At 41.5% G+C, this 27,468-nt stretch overlaps 1 protein-coding gene across 1 annotated transcript in view; it reads right to left on the bottom strand.

Annotated features, from left to right (window-relative positions):
* The window catches only part of MACROD2 (mono-ADP ribosylhydrolase 2), a 2,293,708-nt gene that overhangs the window by 176,593 nt on the left and 2,089,647 nt on the right, over positions 1-27,468 (bottom strand). Inside the window, exons 10-11 of the mRNA XM_052650651.1 lie at positions 13,762-13,806; positions 2,940-3,023 (exon numbers count right to left, since the gene is read on the bottom strand). Coding sequence (XP_052506611.1) covers positions 2,940-3,023; positions 13,762-13,806 — 129 coding nt within the window. The remainder of the gene's footprint in view (positions 1-2,939; positions 3,024-13,761; positions 13,807-27,468) is intronic.

Here is a 27,468-nt window from a genome sequence, read left to right as displayed (position 1 = left end):
GCAAACTCCAGGAAAAACCAGACGACAGAGGAGCCTGGTGCAGTCCATGGGGTTGCAAAGAGTCAGACAGGTCTTAGCAACTGGACAACAACAGGCAGCCAGACCTGGGGTTGAATGAACCACACATATGAAGTGAAAGACACGGAAGAGAGTGCTTTGTTATGAAAACAGTGGGAAACTTGCCTGTCTCAGTTTTAGCAGTGGTTGGAGAAGATGTTTAATATTTAAATACTTAAATATAATATATAATATATAATAGTTAAATACTTAAATATTTATAATATATATAATTAATATATATAATATAATATATAAATATAATAGTTAAATACTTAAATATTTATAATATTCAGTCACTCAAAGCTGTAATGATGGCAACATTTCTTCCTTCAACAAAGTGAGTTCTAATTTCCAGAAGAGGGAAAGGGAAAAAGATTAGAGACACTGTGCTGCTTCCAGGGGAAAAAAAAAAAAAAAGAGATTCTGACATTAACAAACTGCATGGTCTTGGGCAAGCTAAAGAACCATTTGCAGTCTATTTTAAAAACAGTTTTGTAGAGAGAGAAAACGTGACCGTATGCGCTCAAGATTCTTCTTCTGGATCAAAATACAGCTATTATGGTTTTATACTCTAGAAAATCCAGGTGAATTTGTATTCTAACTCCACTCTGCATGCCCCTGTCTTTATACTATGAGGTGAGCCAAGGTGATTAGTAGTACCTGCCAGGGTTGGAAGCAGAGCAGGGAGCCCAAAGGTAGGAGAGAAGTGAGAGGAGGTCAAGCGATGGGGAGGAAAGCTGAGTGACCTCTAAGAGAAAATACCAGGAGCACATGCCACAAAGAGAGGAGCCAAAGGGAGCAAGTTTGAGGAACACTCCTAACCTATTCCACTGTGCAAGAGATCACTAGGATGGCTATGCAAAGAAATCTCAAATAATTTATCTCAGGAGAAGGGCAGGAGGAGCAGGGAGTGACAGAGAATAAGATGGTTGGATAGCATCATCGACTCAACGGTCATGAGCTGGAGCAAACTCCAGGGGATGGTGAAGGACAGGGAAGCCTGGCGTGCTGCAGTCCATGGGGTCGCAAAGAGTAGGACATGACTGAGTGACTGAAAAACAACAGGAGTAATGATAGTAGTTTTGAGAAAAAAAAATCACTGAAAGCATTTTTCTGCATGTAGATTAAGGAATTCCATATGATAATGAATGTATATGTGTACAAATGATTCTGAAGTTTCAACACATCGATGTAATCATCTATTTGGTCTGAATATAGCTAGGTAATTTTCTGAACTCAATAAAATCAACACAAGTTAATAGAAAAAAAAATTAGAGAGATGACCAAGTTGGAAAATGATTGATAATTCTAAAGCAGGAAGATTGCAGAGAAGGGTCGTGACCCACATACCCCTTCTACCCAGTCCCTTTGCATATCCAGCAGGAGAGAATGACTGGGACCTTCTGAATCATGGGAGGAAGTGAGGCACAGGCAACAACGTAACGCCTGAATTGGGGACATGGTTCATTTTGTCAAAATAGGAGCACTCCCAAGTAACGAGTGCCCCCATCATGCAACCACCTACCACTAGCACGTCAGACTCTGCTCCCTCCCTCCCTCCTTTCCCAGCAGCTTTTGTATTTCTGAAGGCATTTTAGGAACAAACGTACAATTCCCACACCTCTGTAGAAGGACTACCATGTACATTTCACCACGATGCTATAGACCGAATGGTCCTGGTAACAAATCCATAGGGATGGCACTTTTGTGACTCAGAGCAGATTCTAGGATGATATATTTGGGTGAGGCGAAGATATATTATTTAGTCATATTAGGATTATGAGATGCTGCTCCTAAACAGAGCAAATTCTTTAGCAAGTCAACAAGGTTTCACATATTTGCAGGAATAACTCAGAAGAACTCCCCTGTTCATCAAGGTGACTGCTGCAGTGTATACCCCGAAGTGGACCCCCGGGCTCTGGAAAACCACCTCTGACCTGGGTCACACCTATGACAGGAACCTTTCAGTGAGGGGGCGCCTCTCCAGGGAAAGGAGACTGCTGTTCTGCTTCTAATCCATCTCCCAATCATGGTTTTAAGAAATTATCCAGAGAATGACCTAATTCCAGTAGGAGGTGGAGCCCTGGCTACTCTCCCAATCAGATGTCAACAAAGCTTATCCACCTCCTGCCAGTTAGAGATGCTGGCCTTCTCCTTGGTTCTAAGCGTTCTTTGAATGATTCTAAGCTTTCCAGGACCTTTCAATGAATTAGGACACTGTGTACCATATCATGGTCCTGCTTGTGATGTTTCCTAGAATAGCCACCACTAATGGAAAGCGGACCTGTGCCAGGCACTTTATAGCCACTATTTCTACTGTTACTTCCTCACTTTGCACCCTGAGTTACTATGGATCATTTCTCCATAAGACAGCCTCATTGGGCATACCCACTCAATGGATAAATGTGAAGATACGTTGGTTTCCAGAAAGAGAACAATAAAGACAGGAAATGTTTCTATCACTCATTCCTGAGGTTTTGTTCTGGAGCCAAATGTATTCATAAGGAAAAAAAAAAAAAAGATCCCAATAAGACAACAGCTACCTTACAACTCTTCAAGTAGAGATCTGGACCTTTACCCTTATGTGATTTCAGAACACCTAAGTGGTAAGCAGTATCCACACTTGGCAGGAATGGAAAATACATTACACTGAGAAAATGATTTTTTACTTTTGGTCTTTACCTTAAAATGGTTTAAACCTGAATCTGCTATTTCACTCTCACATTCAGGGGAGAAAGCATAAAGGATAAAGAATTTCCCAGTGATTCTTGAACACTTAGAAATACCTGAATATGAGAGCATGCACATAATTTACAAATTAAACAGGAATTTCTTTTCATGGTGTATTTTTTTTAAAAGAGACAAAGAACTGGACTTACCCTCGCTGGAGTCTTTGGAGCCTTCTGGCTTCTTTGCTTTGCTCTTCTTGTGAGGTGGAGAGTGGTCTTTTGGCTCTAACCCCTCTGGAAGCACATAGATTTAGTACATTTTTATTTAAAAATCTCCCACTAGGGGTTCAAAATTATCATGATGTTTAAAAATACATTTTTCTTACTAAATCCACACATAGAGTGAAGCTTAATTGTAGGTTCGCCTGACATTATGGCTGAGCTAAATTCTGGCAAAAAATCTGGGCTTCTCCAATGAACATGGACTTGACGACTTAGAGCTTAGGCATAACCATTTTGTTGCCATTTCACGAATTGTGAAACCATAAGGGTGTTTTTTAAATTAAAAAATTCTCCATTAGGCAACTCCCAATTATTATGATTATTCTCTAGGAGAGTTTGATTGAAAACTTCATGGATTAACTGACAGTTATCATTCTGCAGTTTCATTTTAGCCCTCAAAGTATGGCTAGATGAACTGTAAAGTCATCTCATTTGAGGGGAATGGGATGGGGCATGAAATTATCCTCCTTCTATTTAACAGATTTCTTTAGCAATCCAGATTCTAAATAATTTCCATATGCCCCTGACTAAATTCCTGTGCTTCCCACTTTTCTCAGTGCTCCTCCTGCCAAGGAGGCTGGTGACAAATTCTAAAGACAGTTTTAGGAAAACTCTTTAAAATTCATCCCATTTGGATATGGGATACTTTGTTAAACATTATATCTGCAGCCCTGGCCTCTTTATTTCTCAAAGCTTATGTCTTCAATTGTTCACATGGCATCTTATTTTGGATTTCGTCCATTGGCCCCTCCAGATCCGCTTTCCTCCCTTCCTCCCTCTGGCTTTGGGACACTGGTCTCTATGGACGGCACCAATGAAGTCCCCATCTCTCTGGCTTCCTATTATACTCAGCCAATGGGGAGCCCAGGGCATTTATTTCCTAGGCTGCCGGTAGTCTTCAAGGACTAATTATCTTCCTAAATCTAAAGTCACAGTTCCTACCAACTGACCCTCTCCCCATGGCCCTCTCTGTCTTCTAGGCCCTGAAACTACCTCCGCCCTGTTGCCTTTTCAGGGCTGGGAAGTATCTGTACTCCACTCTTCCCAACCCTCGTGATTCCCCTTTACTCTGCTCCCTTATATAAATAATCCCATGAGGCATTTCAAACAATGCACCTGGAACAATACTCTTGATGTCTGCAAATCTGTTCTCTCCACAGTATTCCACCTCTCAAGGGAGAGTGTGACTTATCTACCCAGGAATTTAGACCCAAAACTGTGATATTATCCTTGATATTTTTCTTCAATTACTTCTCCAGTAAAGCAATTTCATCATAATGAGTCCTATCACCTCTGCTCCAAGATATATATCCTATGTTCATCCGCTGTGCTTATTCTCTGCAACCACCACCCTAGTCCAAACCAGCAGCACCTTTTACCTGGCTTACCACGCTAGCCTTCCGAATTCTAACTCCTAGCTTTCTCATCTTCCTATAATCTATGTTGCACATAGCAGCCAGGGTTATCTCTTTTTTTTTTCTTCCTTTTTAAAAAAACTTTATTTATTTTTTTAATTGAAGGATAATTGCTTTACAGAATTTTGTTGTTTTCTGTCAAACCTCAACATGAATCAGCCATAGGTATACATATATCCCCTCTTTTTTGAATCTCCCTCCCATCTCACCAGGTCACCCTGTTTGCTTATTTAGAAACCACTGCTCTTAGAATAAGATCCAAATCCAGTGTCCTGGGCCAGAACAAGTCACTTGGGTTCCACCTACCACACTAGCCCCATCTCCCACTTGTCTTTGGCTTCAGACATATTAGCTCCCTTCTATCATTTCTAGGCTGATTCTTGCCTCAGGACCTTTACACCTCCTGTTCTTCCTTTTTCCTGACACACACATTCATATGCCTACCCCATATGTCTTTTAACATAGAGTCACATTCACCTCCCAAGGAAGGCTATTCCTGACTACTTAATCTGAAGGGTTGCAAGGAAAATCTGTCACAGACACATCGCCTGGTGTAACTGAAATTATCTTGCTCCTTATTTATTTCTTTATTATATGTCTCCCTCCTATACCACCCTCCACCTTGAGATGGTAGGTTCCATGAGAAAGGGCATTTGTCTTTCGTAATCCTCTCTTGTGCCACTGGTGTTCAGCAGTGCCTTGAAAATTTCATTTCAAATTCTTTTTTATATCCCTGCTACCCAGGCCTTTCTTTGAGACCAAGATATAATGGGGTTTGGGCCTAATTCTCACTCTCTTAGCAACTATTACCTATGCCAGGACTCTATACAATAGAGTTATGGTGACTCATTTTTCTTTTCCCATTTATTATAAAAAGAACAGAACAGAAAAATGCATTTGATAGATGTGCTATTAAAAACTTTGGCATTATGGACTATAAAGGGGTTTGGGCACTAGGTTAGGCTTTCTGTGGTTGCAAGGCAGTCACATCCAAGGTCATTACCACGACCAGGGTGAAAAATGTTGCCAATGACTACATTAGCAACTCCCCCAAATTTCTGTCATCAGGTGTGGATGGATATTGACCTTTCAGAATGGGTTCAGCAAAAACAGAAATGAGATGCTTGAAACAGCTCACTGAGCACAGATGCTGGGTTCAAAAGGATTCATAAAATGAGCAGAGTACCACTTGCAAAATCCCTGGGAGAAGCCTCTCACCCTCCCTTGTGCCGAAATGCATTATGTGCAACTGGGACCAAGAGGAGAGTTTCCAGTGCTGGGAGTTCAGCTCCAAACCAGCATTTCCAGAAAGTGAGTTGAGAATTAAATTGTGAATTCATGATTACCCACCTAAATGGGAGTTCCTGGGGAATGTGTGAGATTTAAAAAGACATCTCTGTGTCCAAATTTTGAGCTATTTATAAACTGTAAAAGCACTAGGGCTTCCTTTTTGAAGAAGCTGTAGGGCACTTCTGGGGTGATCAGTGGGGATAAATGCATGTTAGTTATGAGCAGCCACCTATGACAGGGGTCCTCAGCCTTCAGGGGGCTGGGAGCTGGTTCCATGGAAGACAATTTTCCCACAGACTTGGGGGGTGTATGGTTCAGGCGTAATGTGTGCAATGGGGAGCGTAGAGGAAGCTTGTCTCCTTCCCCAGCTACTTACCTTCTGCCGTGAGGCTCAGTTTCTAACAGGGCACAGGCTGGTACTGGTCCATGGCCTGGGGGTTGGGGACCTCTAGTCTATGACATAGTATTTCACAACACCCATGGAGACTCTCGACTGAAAGTCACTGCTACATATGGCCTCTGCTCACGTTTCCCCTCTCCCTCTTAGCCTGGGAAAGCTAGAGGACCTTCCCCAACAGCACCCCTCGCTTCTCCTTAACACGGTGTCAGCTTGTCTCTGTTGCCTCTGTTTGCAGCAGAAGCTGAACCTCTCGGGTGTTGCCATAGCATTGCTTTGTCCCCAAGGAACTCAACTGGGCTCTGGCTCTTGGGTAGCGGACCTGTCAGAGGTGGCTGCTGATTTTCTGTCCCTGGGCTCAGGTTGGGGTCCATTTCAAGAGAGCATGGTCTTGGAAGTGGAAGGACATGGGGAAATATTTACTATGTTAGGATTAAATGACTTAAACAGGATCCTAGGCATTTAAGTCAGTCTGTTTCTACCACCTCAAAGAGCGGCAGAGCCTCTCTTAGGATGACTCTGTCTGACACCATCTGATATTATTCCCCCCCTTAAGCATTGGATAATAGCAGTCCCCATCTCTTTGAGCTGTTGGATATCCTAAGTGAGTTCATGCATGTTGAGCAATCAGCATAAGGGACAGTTCAATTAAAATCCTGCTCAGCAAAGGGATGATGGGACTGATCTGAGCTGAGCCAGCCTGCACTAGCCGGTTGGACCTCTCTCTCCTCCACCCCTACATTCATTGGCTAATGTTTGGCAGTTTGAACAATACCATTTATACCAAAGAAATCTGCAAACTCTCCAAATTGGGGCTCCCCCTCCACAACCAGAGAGTACGTTTCCTGGCACCTCACTGGTTTTTGATATTCATTTATCATTTACTATCATTTACTAGCATTTGTTGACTGGTTGATTCACACAAACAGGCCTTCACTAGCATCAACTGCATTCTTAAAAATCCTTCCAGCACTACTTCTTGTTTGAGAAGAAGAGGTGATGCAGGGCTCAGGGAAGGCTAGCAGTTAATGGTCTTAGGAGGCTCGATCAGACTCTTCGCAGACACCAGCACACCGGAGCATAAGACTGAACAGAAGTAAGCCTGCTCGCAAATATTTGGCAAGGCCAGCTGGCCCTTCATGAGCCCATCTTGCACAAAATCCCTCATGATTTCAGCACTCAGATATTAGCAACAGAGAGCAGCTTCCCAAGACCATTCTGCCTGATTGACTAAGTGTCCTTGGGCCACTGAGTGTGACATCAATGGCTGCATCCAGCTGCTAGAGATAAACTCCAGGAAACTTGGCGGGACTAATATCAGAAGTGATGATTCACTTAAGGCTCCTAAACGCCAAATGCTAACTCCAAACTTATGGGTTCTGTGTTAGCATTAATGATTTCCTTGAACTCACTCTGTGGTTCAGATAACAAGTAGCACCTTATTAAGAAGTCAGCCCCCTTTGCCTAGAAATGTGTACTTACATTACTTTGGGCAAATGATCCTTAGCAAGATAAGGGCCTTAAACTATCTGGCTGAAAGGGCAGTGCCCTCCATGGATGAAGGATAGTCCAAGGACATCCAAGGATATTCCATGTGAAGTGCACACATTAATGCTGAATTCATGGAATTTAAGACAGGGTGAACAGTATGAAAAGGCAAAAAGGTAGGACACTAAAAGATGAACTCCCCAGGTCAGTAGGTGCCCAATATGCTACTGGAGATCAGTGGGGAAATAACTCCAGAAAGAACGAAGAGACAGAGCCAAAGCAAAAGTAACACCCAGGTGTAGCCGTGACTGGTGATAGAAGCAAAGTCTGATGCTGTAAAGAGCAATATTGCATAGGAACCTGGAATGTTAGGTCCACGAATCAAGGCAAATTGGAAGTGGTCAAACAGGAGATGGCAAGAGTGAACATTGACATTTTAGGAATCAGCAAACTAAAATGGACTGGAATGGGTGAAATTAACTCAGATGACCATTATATCGAATACTGTGGGTACGAATCCCTTAGAAGAAATAGGGTAGCCCTCATAGTCAACAAAAGAGTCTGAAATGCAGTACTTAGATGCAATCTCAAAAATGACGGAATGATCTCTGTTCATTTCCAAGGCAAACCATTCAATATCACAGTAATCCAAGTCTATGCCCTGACCAGTGAAGCTGAAGAAGCTAAAGTTGAACGGTTCTATGAAGACCTACAAGACCGTCTAGAAATAACATGCCAAAAAGATGTCCTTTTCATTATAGGGGACTGGAATGCAAAAGTAGGAAGTCAAGTAACAGGCAAATTTGACCTTGGAGTACAGAATGAAGCAGGGCAGAGGCTAATAGAATTTTGCCAAGAGAACGGACTGGTCACAGCAAACACCATTTTCCAAAAACACAAGAAAAGACTCTACACATGGACATCACCAGATGTCAATACCAATATCAGATTGATTATATTCTTTGCAGCCAAATATGGAGAGAATCTATACAGTTAGCAAAAACAAGACTGGGAGCTGACTGTGGCTCAGATTATGAACTCTCATTGCCAAATTCAGACTTAAATTGAAGAAAGTAGGGAAAACCACTAGATCATTCAGGTATGACCTAAATCAAATCCCCTGCGATTATACAGTGGAAATGACAAACAGATTCAAGGGATTAGATCTGATAAACAGAGCAGCTGATAAACTATGGACAGAGGTTCATGACATTGTACAGGAGACAGGAATCAAGAACATATCCAAGAAAAAGAAATGCAGAAAGGCAAAATGGCTCTCTGAGGAGGCCTTACAAATAGCTGTGAAAAGAAGAAAAGTGAAAAGCAAAGGAGAAAAGGAAAGATATACCCACTTGAATGCAGAGTTCCAAAGAATAGCAAGGAGAGATAAGAAAGCCTTCCTCAGGGATCAGTGCAAAGAAATAGAGGAAAGGAATAGAATGGGAAAGACTAGAGTTCTCTTCAAGAAAATTAGAGATACCAAGGGAATTGTACATGCAAAGATGGGCTCAATAAAGTACACAAATGGTATGGACATAACAGAAGCAGCAGATATTAAGAAGAAGTGGCAAGAATACACAGAAGAACTATAGAAAAAATATCTTCATGACCCAGATAATCACGTGGTGATTGATCATTCAGCTAGAGTGATGATCTAGTGTGGTGTGATCACTCACCTAGAGCCAGACATCCTGGAAAGGGAAGTCAAGTGGGCTTTAGAAAGTATCACTACAAAGAAAGCTAGTGGAGATGATGGAATTCCAGTTGAGCTATTTCAAATCCTGAAAGATGATGCTGTGAAAGTGCAGCACTCAATATGCCAGCAAATTTGGAAAAGTCAGCAGAGGCCACAGAACTGGAAAAGGTCAGCTTTCATTCCAATCCCAAAGAAAGGCAATGCTAAAGAATGCTCAAACTACCACACAATTGCACTCATCCCACACGCTAGTAAAGTAATGCTCAAAATTCTCCAAGCCAGGCTTCAACAGTACATGATCCATGAACTTCCAAATGTTCAAGCTGGTTTTAGAAAAGGCAGAGGAACCAGAGATCAAATTGCCAACATCTGCTGAATCATTGAAAAAGCAAGAGAGTTCCAGAAAAACATCTATTTCTGCTTTATTGACTATGCCAAAGCCTTTGACTGTGTGCATCACAATAAACTGTGGAAAATTCTGAAAGAGACGGGAATACCAGACCACCTGACCTGCCTCTTGAGAAACCTATATAAAGGTCAGGAAGCAGTTAGAACTGGACATGGAACAATGGACTGGTTCCAAATAGGAAAAGGAGTACGTCAAGGCTGTATATTGTCACCCTGCTTATTTAACTTCTATGCAGAGTACATCATGAGAAATGCTGGGCTGGATCAATCAAAAGCTGGAATCAAGATTGCCAGGAGAAATATCAATAACCTCAGATATGCAGATGACACCACCCTTATGGCAGAAAGCAAAGAAGAACTTAAGAGCCTCTTGATGAAAGTGAAAGAGGACAGTGAAAAAGTTGGCTTAAATCTCAATATTCAGAAAAATCCAGTCCCATCAGTTCATGGGAAATAGATGGGGAAACAGTGGAAACAGTGACAGACTATTTTTTGGGGCTCCAAAATTACTGCAGATGGTGACTGCAGCCATGAATTTAAAAGACACTTGCTCTGTGGAAGAAAAGTTATGATCAACCTAGACAGCATATTAAAAAGCAGTGATATTACTTGGCTAACAAAGGTCCATCTAGTCAAGGCTATGGTTTTTCCAGTAGTCATGTATGGATGTGAGAGTTGGACTATTAAGAAAGCTAAGCACCAGAGAATTGATGCTTTTGAACTGTGGTGTTGGAGAAGACTTTTGAGAGTCCCTTGGACTTCAGGGAGATCCAACCAGTCCATCCTAGAGGAAATCAGTCCTGAATATTCATTGGAAGGACTGATGCTAAAGCTGAAACTCCAATACTTTGGCCAGCTGATGCGAAGAACTGACTCAGTTGAAAAAACCCTGATGCTGGGAAAGACTGAAGGTAGGAGGAGAAGGGCACGACAGAGGATGAGATGGTTGGATGGCATCACCGACTCAATGGACATGAGTTTGAGTAAACTACTGGAGTTGGTGATGGACAGGGAGGCCTGGCATGCTGCGGTCTATGGGGTCGAAAAGAGTCGTGCTTGACTGAGCAACTGAAGTGAAGTGACCACTTTTTTCAATCTATGGTTCTTTTAAATAATAAGCTATCTTGAGTACAGTAATTGATATTTTAATTGAAATTTTGCCTTGGACTTTATGTTTTACAAAAGGGAAGCAGAGTCCTTGAAGTTGAATTTTCTCAGAAGATAAAGAGACAAACTTTTGAGTGCAAGTATTAATTTGAGAGATTATCCCAGGAAGCAGCAGAGGGGAGCAGGGAAGGAAGACCAGAAAGGGAGGGCAACCAATAAGTGTATTAATGAGAAAGTTCAGCTGTGGACAATTCATTTCTACCAGGAGCCTCTGGGTGATAGTATTGAACCCCACTGTCTAATATTACATATTGCCAATGATACTGGAAATGTGAATAGTCTGATTTAAAATGTGCATGTGAAATACACACAAATTTTATTTTTCATTTATTTATTTTTACTTTACAATATTGTATTGGTTTTTCCACACATTGACATACACACAAATTTTAAAAACTTGGTGTGGAAAAATAAAAGAATCCAAAATATCTGACTAATTTTTATACTGCTTATGTAGAAATGATACTATTTTTGATATGTTACATACAATGTTAATTTCACTTGTCTAGTTTTACCTTTTTCAAGGTGACTAAAACAAAATCTGAAATTGTCTGAATTATCAGGCTTCCATTTGAGGCTCATGTTAGATTTCTACTGGGCAGTGCTGGTCTAGGACATGCCTCAGATGCATGCTGCAATGGGACTGATCAACCATATCCTGCTCAACCTTGGCTGAGAGGTACTCCAGAGAAGTTAACTCCCTGATACTTTGAGTTTTCTTTCATGAACAGAGACAAGAACTTTCCTTAGAAAGCTGCCCATGTTGTACAACAGCCGGACTGCCAAGGGGGCTCCAGGAAGGGAACCCAGAGCTGCTGTCTTGTCCCTCCTCCCCCTCCTCCATTCCACTCCTGACTTTGAGATCCTTCCTCTGCCTACCACGCTCCCTGAATCCATGGCTCTGGGGAGAACAGAGGTACAAGAGTGGATAGGACGTCAGATCGTTGTTCCAGGGAACTGCTACTACTGAAAAGAACAGATATTATTCCTCCACGAGGACAGTGGGAGGTCGGGTGAGGGATAGAGATGGAACTTCACAAGGAGAAGGATGATCTTAACCAAACCTTGCCCAACAAGACTGTCTGCCACAGTTTAAAGAGCTCCCTGTTAGTGGAGCTGCTCAGAACCAATTTGTCAGCGATTTGCAGGGAGTCCTGGCAGCAATAGAGGTCACACAAAATGAGTCTCTAAGATATGTATTTCAGTTCTGAAAACAGGCCCCATCTCGCATCTAGAGCAGCCTGACGCCATAGTGAGAAACATGGGGCTCTCGTCCCATAGAATTGAGCCCTGTACTTTCTAATATGTGTCAGATACGTTGAGTAAACAAAGTGATCACCAACTATTCAAGGAACATTCCAGGTATGATATCTCATTCAGTGCCCCAACAAGACTGTAGGGTAAGAGTTATTAGCATCAGAAGTGTAAACTGAGGCTAACAGAGAAAACTCTAATCCAAAGTCTTTAAGTGGAGGAGCTAGGATTGAATCCAGGCCAACTGACTGATGTATTCATTATCAAGCTCATCTTGACCTTAGGCCAGAACCAATGTATTTAACCACTAGATTTCTCTCATCAAACACTGGTCTTTTTCTGAGGACCAGGAATGTATCTCACTTTCTGATAATGAGAACAATATATCACATGTAGAAAATGCATTTCCCAAAGATTCCCTCAGCCATTTTTCAGGTCCTCTCTGCTATACAGACCCTCACTGATTCCTGTCAGGAAACTGAGTCTATTCTCTGCTCCCTGAGGCTGGGTGGGCTGGTGAAGAACCATTCCAAAGGAAAGAGTGTGGTGGAAGTAATTCTACGGGATTCTTGAGGCTGAGTCTTAAGACAGGAATGTGTCTGGCTCACTCACTCTGTAGAGAAACCAAAAGGAAACTAGCCACTGGAAGGAAACCCAGAACACAGAAGGAGGCCATGCACAGGTATTTCAGAAAACTGCCCCAGCCAAGGTCTCAGGTGACAGGCCTGTCAATCACCAGCCAGACACATTGCTGCTGCTGTTCAATCCCTAAGTCGTGTCCGACTCTTTGTGACCCCGTGGACTGTAGCCCGTCAAACGCCTCTGTCCATGGGATTTCCCAAGCAAGAATACTGGACTGGATGGCATTTTCTCCTCCAAGGTATCTTCCCGACCCAGGGACTGAACCCCGGTCTCCTGCTTGGCAAGCAGATTCTTTACCAATGAGCCACCTATGAAACCCCACCAGCCAGACATATATGAGTGCACAAATCTAGTGATTCTAATCCCCAGCTGCTGAGTCTTCCTGTTGAAGCCTCAGGTTCTGTGAACAAATATTATCAAATCAGTCCTGCTGTGAATTTCTGACCCACAGAATATTTCAGCATATATGTGGGTGCTTTAGCCACTAAGTTTTGGGGGTGATTTGTTATACACTTCCAGTAACGACATCATGGTCCATTTTTACCTTAGCTCTCAGGAAGCTCGAAGTCAAGTTTAATGTTTAAATACAGTAAATTTATTAGTTATGAATGGGGCTTCCATGGTGGCTCAGATGGTAAAGAATCCACCTGCAAAGCAGTAGACCCGGGTTCAAATCCTGGGTCAGGAAGATCCCCTGGAGAAGGAAATGGCAACCCACTCTTGTATTCTTGCCTGAAGAATCCCATGGACAGAGGAGCCCAGTGGGCTATAGTCCATGGGGTCGCAAACAGTTGGACATAACTGAGCGACTAACACACACCCACACACACACACATATTAGCTATGAGTTAGAATGGCCACTTCCTTATTTTGTAACCTTGAGTGTACATTTCTATTATGTTAGCCTTATTTTGTCTTTCTTTGGAAGATATAAGGTATACATCAACAACAAAATGATCCTTGTCTATCCCCTAAGAATAAAAACATTAATACCTGAATCTTCTTTCATATCAACATCTTCTTCTTCATTATTATCATCTGTTAAAAAATAAGAAAAAGAAAAACTCGTATGAAAGCTAGAAATACCACTATTCTCCAATTTGACTAACAAAAAAGTCAAGCTAAAGAAAACATTTAGTAGAAAAGAGTATTAAATCATGACTTGCCACTGACTTATATTATCATGCTTAATTAGGAAAAAAGGATATACATCAGAGCACAATTTAACAACTAGGCTTTATATTTCCTTTAAAAGTTATTACATATTTCATAACAAAATATATACACAATAATCTGTTTCACTTATAAAAGTTATATATGGTCACTTTGGTCACTTCAATTTCTAAAAAAAAAAAAAAACTGCAGATTTTAAATGTCACATTTTTTGCATTTATTAAAGGTGTGTATGCTTACCTGAAGTACCTAAGAAATGCAGGCATCACCATTTTATTGTAGGCTGACACACCATCCAACCTTTGCCCTGCACCAGGAAAAGTGCTTGCTTGCTACACGTGGAAAATGTATTTCAAGTGTCCCTACCAGTTACTCCATTCCTACTTAAATCCTCACATCTCATCTTCTAGAATAAGCCCCTTTGACAGGACCCAGACGTATGCTTCCTCTGCCTGCTGAATGACGTTATTTGTTTTTCTGAACTGTTACGTGTTATCATCTCCTCTCCTTATATGTTCCTCACATCCAGCCAGTGCCAAATCCTGTCCTATTTCCATGTTTCTTCTCCTTCACTCACATTATTGCACCCAAACCCAACTCTTGGCGCCATTCACTTTTGGGATTTTTTGGTTTCCCGACTGTCCTGCTCTTCTTTCCACTTCTGACACCAATTCCCTTTACATGTAGCTGTCAAATCAGTATTAAAACACTGCTCGCATCTGATTCACAACCACTAGACAACCATTCTCTAATAGGAAAAGTCTGCATCTTTGGAGTAACACTCAAGGCCGACAATATCTGGTTCCAACCACGCTACTCGGTTTCACCACCCCTGTTCCGCTCATGCTGCCAACTACACGCATGGCAACGCTTGGCTCTTCCTTATTTTCTGAGGCTTCCTTTAGCTTCCTCCCTCCTGCCTCAGTCCTGGAAGCAATGCTTTTCTCCATCTCTGTTCACACTTATACCTCAAGGCCAAAGCTGAGGCACAGTAATATCTGCTCCACCCAAATTTGAATGAATAATATTCTCTTTGGTACCTTTTTTTCACTGCATTCTGAGTATGGACTTTAAGGGCCTTTAGGGTTAGACCTGTATACTGGCTCCTCTACCCACACATTCACCAAGTATGTGTTCTTGGAGAAATTACCTAATATTCCTGGGTTTCAAGTTCATCAGCCATTAAGTGAGATAATGATAGTACCTCCTACAGAGAGTTATTGTGAGGATTAAATGAGATAATATAACATAAAAACTAGGACAGATGCTGAAACATCATTTGACGCTAAGTTCAGTTCAGGCGCTCAGTCGTGTCCAACTCTGTGAACCCATGAATCACAGCATGCCAGGCCTCCCTGTCCATCACCAACTCCCAGAGTTCACCCAAACTCAAGTCCATCGAGTTGGTGATGCCATTCAGCCATCTCATCCTCTGTCGTCCCCTTCTCCTCCTGCCCCCAGTCCCTCTCAGCATCAGAGTCTTTTCCAATGAGTCAACTCTTCACACCAGGTGACCAAAGTATTGGAGTTTCAGCTTTTAGCATCAGTCCTTCCAATAAACACCCAGGACTGATCTCCTTTAGGATGGACTGGATCCTTGGATCTCCTTGCAGTCTAAGGGACTCTCAAGAGTCTTCTCCAACACAACAGTTCAAAAACATCAATTCTTCGGTGCTCAGCTTTCTTCACAGTCCAACTCTCACATCCATGCATGACCACTGGAAAAACCATAGCCTTGACTAGACAGATCTTTGTTGGCAAATTAATGTCTCTGTTTTTTAATATACTATCTAGGTTGGTCATAACTTTCCTTCCAAGGAGTAGCGTCTTTTAATTTCATGGCTGCAGTCACCATCTGCAGTGATTTTGGAGCCCCCAAAAATAAAGTCTGACACTGTTTCCACTGTTTCCCCATCTATTTCCCATGAAGTGATGGTACTAGATGCCATGATCTTCGTTTTCTGAATGTTGAGCTTTAAGCTAATTTTTTCACTCTCCTCTTTCACTTTCCCCAAGAGGCTTTTTCATTCCTCTTCACTTTCTGCAATAAGGGTGGTGTCATATGCATATCTGAGGTTATTGATATTTCTCCTGGCAGCTTGTGCTTCTTCCAGCCCAGCGTTTCTCATGATGTACTCTGCATAGAAGTTAAATAAGCAGGGTGACAATATACAGCCTTGACATACTCCTTTTCCTATTTGAAACCAGTCTGTTGTTCCATGGCCAGTACTAACTGTTGCTTCCTGACCTGTATACAGGTTTCTCTAGAGGCAGGTCAGGTGGTCTGGTATTCCCATCTCTTAAAGAATTTTCCACAGTTTATAGTGATCCACAATCAAAGGCTTTGGCATAGTCAATTAACCAGAAATAGATGGTTTTCTGGAACTCTCTTGCTTTTTCCATGATCCAGCAGATGTTGGCAACTTGATCTCTGGTTCCTCTGCCTTTTCTAAAACCAGCTTGAACATCTGGAAGTTCATGGTTCACATATTGCTGCAGCCTGGCTTGGAGAATTTTGAGCATTACTTTACCAGCATGTGAGATGAGTGCAACTGTGTGGTAGTTTGAGCATTCTTTGGCATTGCCCTTCTTTGGGATTGGAATGAAAACTTCACCTTTTCTAGTCCTGTGGCCACTGCTGAGTTTTCCAAATTTGCTGGCATATTGAGTGCAGCACTTTCACAGTGTCATCTTTCAGGATTTGAAAGAGCCCAACTGGAATTCAATCACCTCCACTAGCTTTGTTCATAGTGATCCTTTCTAAGGCCCACTTGACTTCCCTTTCCAGGATGTCTGGCTCTAGGTGAGTGATCACACCATCGTGATTATCTGGGTCATGAAGATCTTTTTTGTATAGTTCTTCTGTGTATTCTTGCCACCTCTTCTTAATATCTTCTGCTCCTGTTAGGTCCATACCATTTCTATCCTTTATCGAGCCCATCTTTGCATTCAATGTTCCCTTGGTATCTCTAATTTTCTTGAAGCGATCTCTAGTCTTTCCCATTCTGTTGTTTTCCTATATTTCTTTGCACTGATCACTGAGGAATGCTTTCTTATCTCTCCTTGCTATTCTTTGGAACTCTGCATTCAAGTGGGTATATCTTTCCTTTTCTCCTTTGCTTTTCACTTTTCTTCTTTTCACAACTATTTGTAAGGCCTCCCCAGACAGCCATTTTGCTTGTTTGCATTTCTTTTTCTTGGCGATGATCTTGATCCCTGTCTCCTGTACAATGTCACGATCATCCGTCCATAGTTCTTCAGGCACTCAGTCTATCAGATCTAGTCCCTTAAATCTAATTTTCACTTCCACTGTATAGTCGTAAGGGATTTGATTTAGGTCATACCTGAATGGTCTAGTGGTTTTCTCCACTTTCTTCAATTTCAGTCTGAATTTGGCAATAAGGAGTTCATGATCTGAGCCACAGTCAGCTCCTGGTCTTGTTTTTGTTGACTGTATAGAGCTTCTCCATCTTTGGCTGTAAATAATATAATCAATCTGATTTCTATGTTGACCACCTGGTGATGTCCATGTGTAGAGTCTTCTCTTGTGTTGTTGGAAGAGGGTGTTTGCTATGACCAGTGCATTCTCTTGGCAAAACTCTATTAGCCTTTGCCCTGCTTCATTCCACATTCCAAGGCTAAGTATTAGCTATTTTACCATCAAATCCCACAGCCTAGTAACTCATAAACTATCTGTTTTCCATAGGCCCAACTCTAGATCATAAATCCTACAAAGATAGAGAACATCTGTGTTCTTTTGTCTCCCATGGGACCTAATCCAATTGCTTATACATTGGAATCAACAAAGAAATTTTTGCTGAATTAAATTTTTGTGATTTTTGTTTTGTTTTTAATCTCATTTTGTATTAGCCAAACTGAGAATTCCTAGTTTATACTTTCTAAGTATTTCCTGTATATCAGGACAGCATGTATTTAGAAGATGGTCTGTAAGAAAAGGGACTCAGTCAAGATTTGCAACTTCCTAGCCAGATTTATTCAATATGCCATTCCTTAAAGTTTTAATTATTAATGAAGATTAGAGATATAATAGCAGAAGTGGAAAATGCATTTAATTTGAAGTGTTACACAGATAATTCTTGATGGCCACAGTTACATTTCAAAGAAGTAAAAATTCTTTCATACAGATTGTTAGAAACAGTTGTGATTTTCTACATAATTTCTTTTTTTCATTCTTTTTATGAATATAATTTTAGGAGGAAGAATAGCTATTTCTTGGAAATGTGGTTTTCTAACCAAATGATTACCTAAATTCTACAAAGTAAACTCTTCACAGACTTTTTTCTAAACTTAATGTATTAAAATAGAATTTTATTTTCCAAAACTGCCTAAAATATATAGAATCATCTCTATGACAACAGACTCTCTGGAATCTCAGAGTGGGAAGGAAAAGACTATATTTTCTAGGGGAAAATAAAGGAAATGTCAAAGATCTCTCTGATCTCTCCCCTTGTATTCATTTGTCCTTCTGATAAACACTAATTGGTAGCCTGGTATGTGCAAGGCTTGTGTTTGGTGAAATAGAAAACACAGAAATAAATCAGACACTTCAATAAAACCTTATCTAGAAACTTATCAAGAGTAAGGAAACTAAGACATGCAGAGAAATTCAAATATATGGTGCAGAGCAGTCATTGCCGTTACAAAAGGTGCCAGAGGAGGGATAGAGGCTTCTAGTCAAGGCTACTGGGAAGGGTTCTCAGAAAATGTGACCTCAGAGCTTACATCTGAAAATAGACTCTATTGATAGCATATGGGTGATAAAATTACCATTCTTCTAGAGTTGGTAATACATGTAAAGTCCTTATACAGAAGGAACATTCATTGAATACTGGCTGTCACTGTCGTCATGTCATTATTATTACTACATGTACTATTTAACCATTTACTGGCCAGTACTGTGTGCCAGAACCATGGGAGGCTTTGGAGATACAAGATGACACTCCCCTCCCTCAAAGACCTCACAAAGAAGTGGGTGGCATAGGAAAGCAAAACCAGAAAGCAAGGGAGCTGGAAGCCTTGTATGCAAATCCTGCCGGTCACGTTGGAAAAGGCTGCCCTGGAGGGGAGGGTAATTCCATGACATTTCCACTCCCTGCTGGTGTAAAGATTTCCACTTGAATCTTGTTTCAAGTCTGCTTCTGGAATGGAGAGGGGGTTGGGTATTCAAAGTAAGACAAGGTTAATGGAGCTCGCAAAGGGAAATGCAGCTAAAAACACTTGGATGTGAACAGTCAAGATGCTTTGAAGGCAATAAAACTAGCTCTGAACGGCTGAAGGGAGAATTTACAGAACTCTGGATAAAGTGATCTGTTCTACTATTGAAGAGTCTTCTCTTGTTCATGCTGAATATGGTAGTTAATTTTATGTCTCAACATGACTGGACCATAGAGTGCCCAGACATTTGCTGAACACTGTGCTGAGAGTGTCTGGCAGGAGGATTCTGGATGAAGTTAACATTTGAATCCATAGACTGAGTAAAGCAGATTGTCCCCCCACGGATCTCATCCAGTCTGTTAGGCTGATCCTCCCCCAAGTAAGAGGGGACTCTTTCTGCCAGACTACCTACCTCTGTGCTGAGACACTGAATATCTTGTGTCTTTGACCTCAGACTGGAACAAGGGCTCTTCCTGGGTCTCAAGCATGTCAGCATCTGGATTAAAACTACCCTATTGACTCTCCTGGTTCTCAAGCTTGCCCACTACAGATCTTGGGACTTGTTAGCCTTCATAACTGTGGGAACCTTTTCTTTATAATACATCTCTTTCCATATCTATACTGTTGGTTCTGTTTCTCTGAAGAATCTTGATTACTACACCAGGTTGAAGCATTTAAAGTGTATCCTGAGAACCAAACAACTTTAAGCAGAGAAGTAACATGCCATCCATTGAGTGATAGCTTGTTTTTTTTTTTTTTTTATGAGAGAAATTTACTTTAAACATGCCTTCATATTTTGGTATTTGTGTTAAACTCAAGCAAGAGTCCTTTGTCTGCAAAGCACCTAATGTGCTGTTACTTATTAATGAAATCCAGTTTAGTACAAGTACAACATCATTTTACATAATGTGCTCACTGGAGCCATATTTACTCAATACATTTCTAGCAATAATGTTTTTTTCAAACAAAAGCTGGAACCAAAAGACAATGTATAAAAGAAGATGATAGCCTATGGAGATGGGAGTGATGCCATTCAAACTTGGAAAGAAGTTAAAACATGTTTGGAGTGTGGGCAGAGAGCTGCCCTTTTTAACGGTTCTTCAAGCATCCTATTTTTTCATTAGAGGACAAAAATAAAATATAAGGTTCTTAGCCAAAGTGATACCATTTCAAAATAGAGAGCAATCCATCAGCTGGTATTATTCTGTATGTTCAGAAATGCCAACTCCAGAAAATCCGCTTTCCTTCCTCCGCCAGGGCTTCCCTGGTGGCTCAGTTGGTGAAGAATCCATCTGCAATGCGGAGACCTGGGTTCAATCCCTGGGTTGGGAAGATCCCCTGGAGAAGGGAACCGCTACCCACTCCAGTATTCTGGCCTGGAGAATTCCATGGACTGTATAGTCCATGAGGTTGCAAATAGTCGGACACGACGAGCGACTTTCACTTCACTTCCTCTGCCAAGGGCACCCAGAGACTAAGGCTCAGTTTCATCTTAAGGGGCCTCTTTGATATGAATTTCATAATGGATATAATTTTTATTCACTTCACTGTCAGATTAACCTGTTGAATTCTTCACAGAAACTACAAATATGACTAAAGTTCTTATTTAGATCAAATACAAGTACGAAAAACAACTAGTTTTCAGTAACACCTAGCTTTATACACTTCAGAAGCCCCTTCATAAGGAAGCATTTTACCTACTTTCACAGCTATCTACTTTATCTTTTATGGGAGATTGAGTTAATATGAAAGATTGTTGGCTTAAAGATATCTGTCTTTGGAGAAGGTAAATAGTAACAAATGGTCCCATGCTTCCTTGAAAAACAAAGTATGCCACAGGTTTTGCAATGACTTGGGGTTTGCCTCTTACTTCTCTACTTACCTAGAGTTCCCATAATTAATGCAGTCTTTGAGGGAAGTAAAAAGAAAACAAACAGACAAACTACAAAACTCCCCAGAACTTCAGTCTAAAGTGGGGTCTCTGGACCAGCAGCGTCATTGGCATTATCATTCAGAAGTTCTCGGGGAGGGACCCATCACTTTGTATTTTAATAAGCCCTCCAGGTGATGCTCATGTAAGCTGATATTCCAAAGTACTATTTGTGCATTGGAGGAAAATCTTTCAAAAGCAGTAGCTGCCTCACTTAACATCCAAGCTAAGCTAACTTGGATGTTTAACCAATACTGATGCTGGTAAGTGTTGGGAGCCCGCGTAAGGAACTCTGCCCATGGCAAAGGTCATGAGGAAGGAAGCTTGGCATACGCAAAGGCGTGATCAAGCCTCAGGAAACCCCCTGTTCCCAAGCATCTACCCCCCAAACCAGAGTACTTTATGGGGAGCTCTCCTCCATAACCATTTCTCTCGGAGAAGGAGTTAACTTGCAGCTCCAGTTAATAAAAATTCCTGGGCGTGACGAGAGTGTTTCAACTTACGAACTCTGAAGGTTCTCTGGCCTGCCTGATCAGGCTCATCCGGCCGCATGTGATTGTTTACAGCCTCCCAATCTTGAGAGGCACGAGATGCTTTAAAACTTTCTAAATACAGACTCCTTTGAGAAGTTAGAAAATTATTAGTATAGTATAGTGGGTTGATTAGAAATTATATTGGTGAAGGGTTTTTTCATTTGTCATGCCAATAATTACTGCTAATTCCCTGCCCTGGGTGTGACAAGGATGTCTCAGGTCAAACCTCTCTGCTGACAGACTAGCTCGTGTGACAACCTCTCAACCATAAACAGCACAGAGAGTTTGGAGTATTAGCGTAGGGCTTTTTTCATTGATGAGTCAATGATTGCCATCAGGCCTCCATATCCTTAGGCACCTGGGAATATCTTAATCAATGTATTTGGAATATAGAAAAGGAAATATAGTAGTTTTTTGATGTTAGCAATACTAGACTTTTGAGTTAATGAATCTTCTCTTTTGTTATAGATCACTGTACTTTGTTATAAATCACTATAAATCACTATGCTATGTAAAAATGTAACTTTATCACTATCTTAAGACAAAATAGATCTTAAGGGGAACATTGGTGAAGGGTTTACATTTGTTGAGCCAATATTTGCTGCTAAATCTCCATATTCCTGCCCTTATAATGAATATAACTAGCATATAGGAGAAATAAGTATTAACCTTTAAGATTAATCATGTTAAACCTTAGGTTAAGTAAATTCTTTTCTTGATTGTAACTCACTACACCCTCACCCTATAGGAATGCAACTTTATTTGGAGGGTGGCACCTGACTTAAGAAAAAATCACCCCTGGAAAAATAAGTTTTCTGGTTAACTGACTGGTATCAGAAAGGGCCATAAAATGTCAGCAGACCTCATGGCTAGAAGATGATGAAACTCATAAGACCTTTGCATAATTTTATATGAAGCACCTGATTGTGACAAGGGTCAGGTCTGCTGACCCCCTCATGACTCTGTATTCATCCCTATGTATAACAAAAAGGTATATAAACAAACCTGAAAAATAAAGAAATCGGATCAGTTTCTAGAAAGACTGATTCCCCCATGTCGTTTCTTTCTTGCTCCCCGTTTTCCTGGCTGAATTCCCGTCTGAAATGTGGGTACTCACCAAGCCTGCTAATTCTGCCTGCTCTTCTGAGATCAGACCGGGGAGGCTTCAGTGCCTCCTCTCCTTCGGGAGAATGGAAAGACGCCTGTGGCCTACACAGGTGGTGATTAGTATTCCATGTAAACCAGTTATTCAGCCTCTTTTCTCCATTAATTCTCCTACTACACTAGCTGTTTCTAATCTCCCTCTATATCTGTAATTAAATACGTTTTTTCCAGGACGCTGATTCTGTCCCCCCCTTTGAATTACCCTGGATCCACCGGGGCTGGACCCCGGCAGGTAAGGGATGCCCCAACCACATGGTTTCTGGGAGCAAGACACAGTTCTTCTCCTCATAAGATAACATGTGCTTGAAATCACCCAGCTAACACATAGCTGGAAGGCATGGTTATCATGATCCACGGCCAGGACCCTCAGATTGGCTGAGGGACATGTACATGGATGGACGTGTACATGTCCACTGAAGCTCCAGCTTCATTCAAAGAGACCTGTGGGTTGCAAGGACAAAGGAGTGTGTTACAAAGGAAAGTTACCCTCATGGACTATTAAGGCAGCCTCTCCACTCCCAGGCAGGGGGTGGGTGGAGATGGGGGGAAAATGAATGACAGGCACGTGAAATAGATAACACAACACTAGTCAAAACTTCAGGGACACCCCCGCATATGGGCAAGTCTGTAAAGCAGAACAATTACAGTGATCTCAGCTTTTATTTCATGTGCACCCAAGTCCTCTCTCCTAAGGCTTAATTATCACACCACAGGCTTTTTATTTATCCTTTATTTTTAAAATAATTCATTATCCACGGCTTCTAGGAGCAATTTGCATTTGCAGAGAAAGGAGACAGCATTAGCAAAAACACAGTGCTCCAAACTTTTCAGGATTTCCATGAAGCAGGAAAGATAAAGGTATCCTCATGGCTTTTTGGGAAACTTGACAAAGCAGAAATTGAAAGCAAGGAAAGACTGATAAAGATGAATTCCTCACAGAGTGAGTATCTTGCATTACATTGGAAACCGGGGCCCCCTGGATCTAACAAATTGCTAAATTTACTTTATGGAAGGTCACTGAGAGGGCCAGGAGAAAGTTTTTTTAAAAAGTCAAAACATGTTTTTTCTCTTTCCCCCCGCCTGGTCATTGACCTAGAGGAGCACTCAAATCTCATTCATTTATGAATAAATCAATAAGTAAAAGGCACTGCTCAGAAAACTGCATGGTTCTGCTGTTTCTGGCTTGGCCAACTAGGTACATGATGGTACCAATCCCTGAGATATGGGGTTCAGGAGTGGGGTGATGGGGAAGGGAAGACTTTGGACATAGTTGTAGATGTGTTGAGTGAGAGATGCTGAGGGACTCTTGGCTGGAGATGGCCGTGTGCAGTGAGGATACAGAGAGAAGTGGAGACAGAAGGGTCAACAGGTTATAAAGGATGCCCAGGCAGGTGAGCTAAAGGCTGAAAAGCACATGGAATCACGTGATCAAATATTCACTGGTTTCAATAACCACACTCCATCCGTCCAACAGGTTTTGATAACCTCCACAAGGACAGCAGCTGTAGCAGGGTAGAGAGAACCACATGATTGCTGTGGACTGCTGAGTAAATAGCAAGTGAAGGAGACAGACACCTCTTCAGAGATATTTGGCTGAGATCCCACTCCTGTACTTGGGCAAAACTATCGTTCAAAAAGATACATGCAACCCAAAGATCATAGCAGCACCATTTACAACAGCCCACACATGGAAACAACCTAAATTTCCATCACTGCATGAATGAAATCCTGCACTGTGCTGTGCTTAGTCACTCAGTCACGTCTGACTCTTTGTGACCCTACGGACTATAGCCTGCCAGGCTCCTCTGTCCACAGGATTCTTCAGGCAAGAATAGTAGCGTGGGTTGCCATGCCCTCCACCAGGGGATCTTCTCAACCCAGGGGTTGAACCCAGGTATCCCGCATTGCAGGCGGATTCTTTACTGTCTGAGCCACCAGGGAAGCCCATGAATACCGGAGTGGGTAGCCTATCCCTTCTCCAGGGGATCTTCCTGACCCAGGAATCAAACTGGGGGTCTCCTGAATGAAATATTGCTGCTGCTAGGTTGCTTCAGTCATGTCCAATTCTGTGCGACCCCATAGACAGCAGCCCACCAGGCTCCCCCACCCCTGGGATTCTCCAGGCAAGAACACTGGAGTGGGTTGCCATTTCCTTCTCCAAGGCATGCAAGTGAAAAGTGAAAGTGAAATTGCTCAGTCGTGTCTGACTCTTAGTGACCCCATGGACTGCAGCCTACCAGGCTCCTCCGTCCATGGGATTCTCCAGGCAAGAGTACTGGAGTTGGGTGCCATTGCCTACACAGCCATAAAAAAAAAAAATGAAAAAATGCCATTTACAGCCACATGGACAGACCAAGTCAGACAGAGAAAGGTAGATACCATATGATATCACTTACATGTGGAATCTAAAATATGACACAAATGAATTTATCTGAAATAGAAACAGACTCACAGGCCTAGGAAAGAGACTTGTGGTTGCCAAAGGGAATGAGAAGTGGGGGAGGGATGGAGTGAGAATTTAGCATTAGCAGATGCAAACTATTATATATTGAATGGACAGACAACAAGGCCCTCTGAAGAGCACAGGGAACTATATTCAACATCCTATAATAAAGAATATGAAAAATAATATATGTATATGCATAACTAAATCACCCTGCTGTACAGCAGAAATGAACACAACTTTGTAAATCAACTGCCCTTCAATAAAATAAGTTTAAAAAGAAGATGTGGCTACGGGCACAAGTCGGGTCTACACATACGGTGTCATGTAGGTTGGAGGATTTTCACCTGCTCTATTGTTTATTCTTACTTCTGTGTCTTATTAGAAACTATTTCATTTATACACTATTCTCATAAGTTATTGTTACTTTTCCCACATCGGCCTCAATGTTTTCAACTACACAGCAGAAACCGGTCTGCCCAGAATGTTTGAGGAGTCTTTCTAAAGCACCTTGTAGGGTTTTTTTTGTACAGATGCCTACAGCATCCGCCCTTCTCTTTTATCAGAACTCCCTAATGAGATCAAACTCCGCTTAGTCAAGGCCCGTGTCCTTAGGTCTTTATTTGTTCTGCTGTTTATCAGCATTTGCTACACACACTGCACATTCTTCCCCTTTGAAGAGACCGATTGCTTTCTGTCTAGGCCTGCTGCTTGTTCCTGCATTTGGGTTGCTTGGTTACAGCAACACTTCACTGGATTTTCATTGAAGGCAAAATGTGTCTGTAGCTTTTGAGGCCCATCAAGTGGAAATGGTTAGCAGCCCATTTCCTAAGAAGGCAGTCAACTCCTTTACGCACATTACAGAAAGCAGGTCTTGCATAATTCTAAGCATCAGTGTGACCCACATATTAAAAGTGTACAAATGAGCACAAAAGTGCCAAGTCCCTGTAAATATTCATAATTAAAGAAAACTTTGAGTTCTTTCACTCTGTAGATTTTTCTACCAAATGTGCCATTTTAAATAAAAACAATGTGCAATTCAGACCGAGTCAACAGTTTGCTTGAGTTCCCTTTACTTATTCAAAGACAACTGATGGATTAGTTTACTGGTGCTGCTGTAAAAAAAATTTCTACATACTTAGTGCCTAACAACAACACAAAATTATTATGTTACAGTCCTGTGGATAAGAAGTCAGATGTGGACCTAACTGGGTTAAGTGAGGTGTTGGTAGGGCTGCAATCCTTTCTGTGGGCTCCAGAGGAGGATCTGTACCTTCAACCTTGCAGCTGCTAGAGGCCACACACATTCCTCAGCTCGCAGCCCCCTTTGCATCACAACAGCCAGCAAGGCTGAATCTCTCTGAACATTATTCCACAGCCATGTCTCCCTCAGACTCTCTTTCTGTTTCCTTCTCCCAGATTTTAAGGACCCTTGTGATTACACTGGCCCACTCAGATAAGTCAGGATAAGATCCCTATTTTAAGATCAGCTAATCAGCAGCCCTGATTTCATTTGCAATCTTATCTCCCCTCTGCAATGTTAACCTATTTACAGATTCTGGGGTTGAAGGCATCTTTAGGGGGTTTAAGGCATCATTCCTCCTCCCACATCTAGTAAATCAGGAAGCAGATGGCTTTGCATACAAAGTATCTGGGGAGTAGAACTAAGAATGACTCCATTTAGACATAGTGATTTCCTATGAGATCAAGTACCTAGGCTTACAATGAAGGTCTTTCCTGAGTTTTTAATTTTCAACTTCATTCTCTTGTATAAAAGGTTTCTTCTTTGCTTTCTTTTCTTCAGTCTTCATTCTTTCTTTCATCTCCCCCTCTCCCTTCTTTCCATTCTCCACCCTCCTCTTTTTCACATTTCCTTTCCTCTTTCTTTTGTCTTTATGCCTACCTTTCCTCACTGTTTTGGTCATAAAAGAATAGCTAACTAACATCACAAAGACAGATGACTAACTGGGGAGCTACTTGCAGCATACATTTGAAAAGCTTAATAGCTTTAATATACAAATTGTTCTTGCAAATCAATAAGGATAAATATGCAATAGTCAGTATAAATGTGCAAAAGATATGATTAGTCATTGCACATAGGACATTTAGAGCTATAATAAACAACTGAAAAAGGGATTAGCTATACTATTAATAAAAGAAATGCACTTTGTTATCTATTAATTAGCTTAATTCATGTATAAAATTGATAACATGAGAATGCATACCACTTGGAAGAGTAAGGAAATAGTAAATTCTTAAATACTGCTTATGAGAATATAAAT

Source organism: Budorcas taxicolor, chromosome 13 (assembly GCF_023091745.1).
Source record: "Budorcas taxicolor isolate Tak-1 chromosome 13, Takin1.1, whole genome shotgun sequence".
NCBI classification, from domain to species: Eukaryota; Metazoa; Chordata; class Mammalia; order Artiodactyla; family Bovidae; genus Budorcas; species Budorcas taxicolor.
This window is presented reverse-complemented; position numbering and strand designations above follow the sequence as displayed.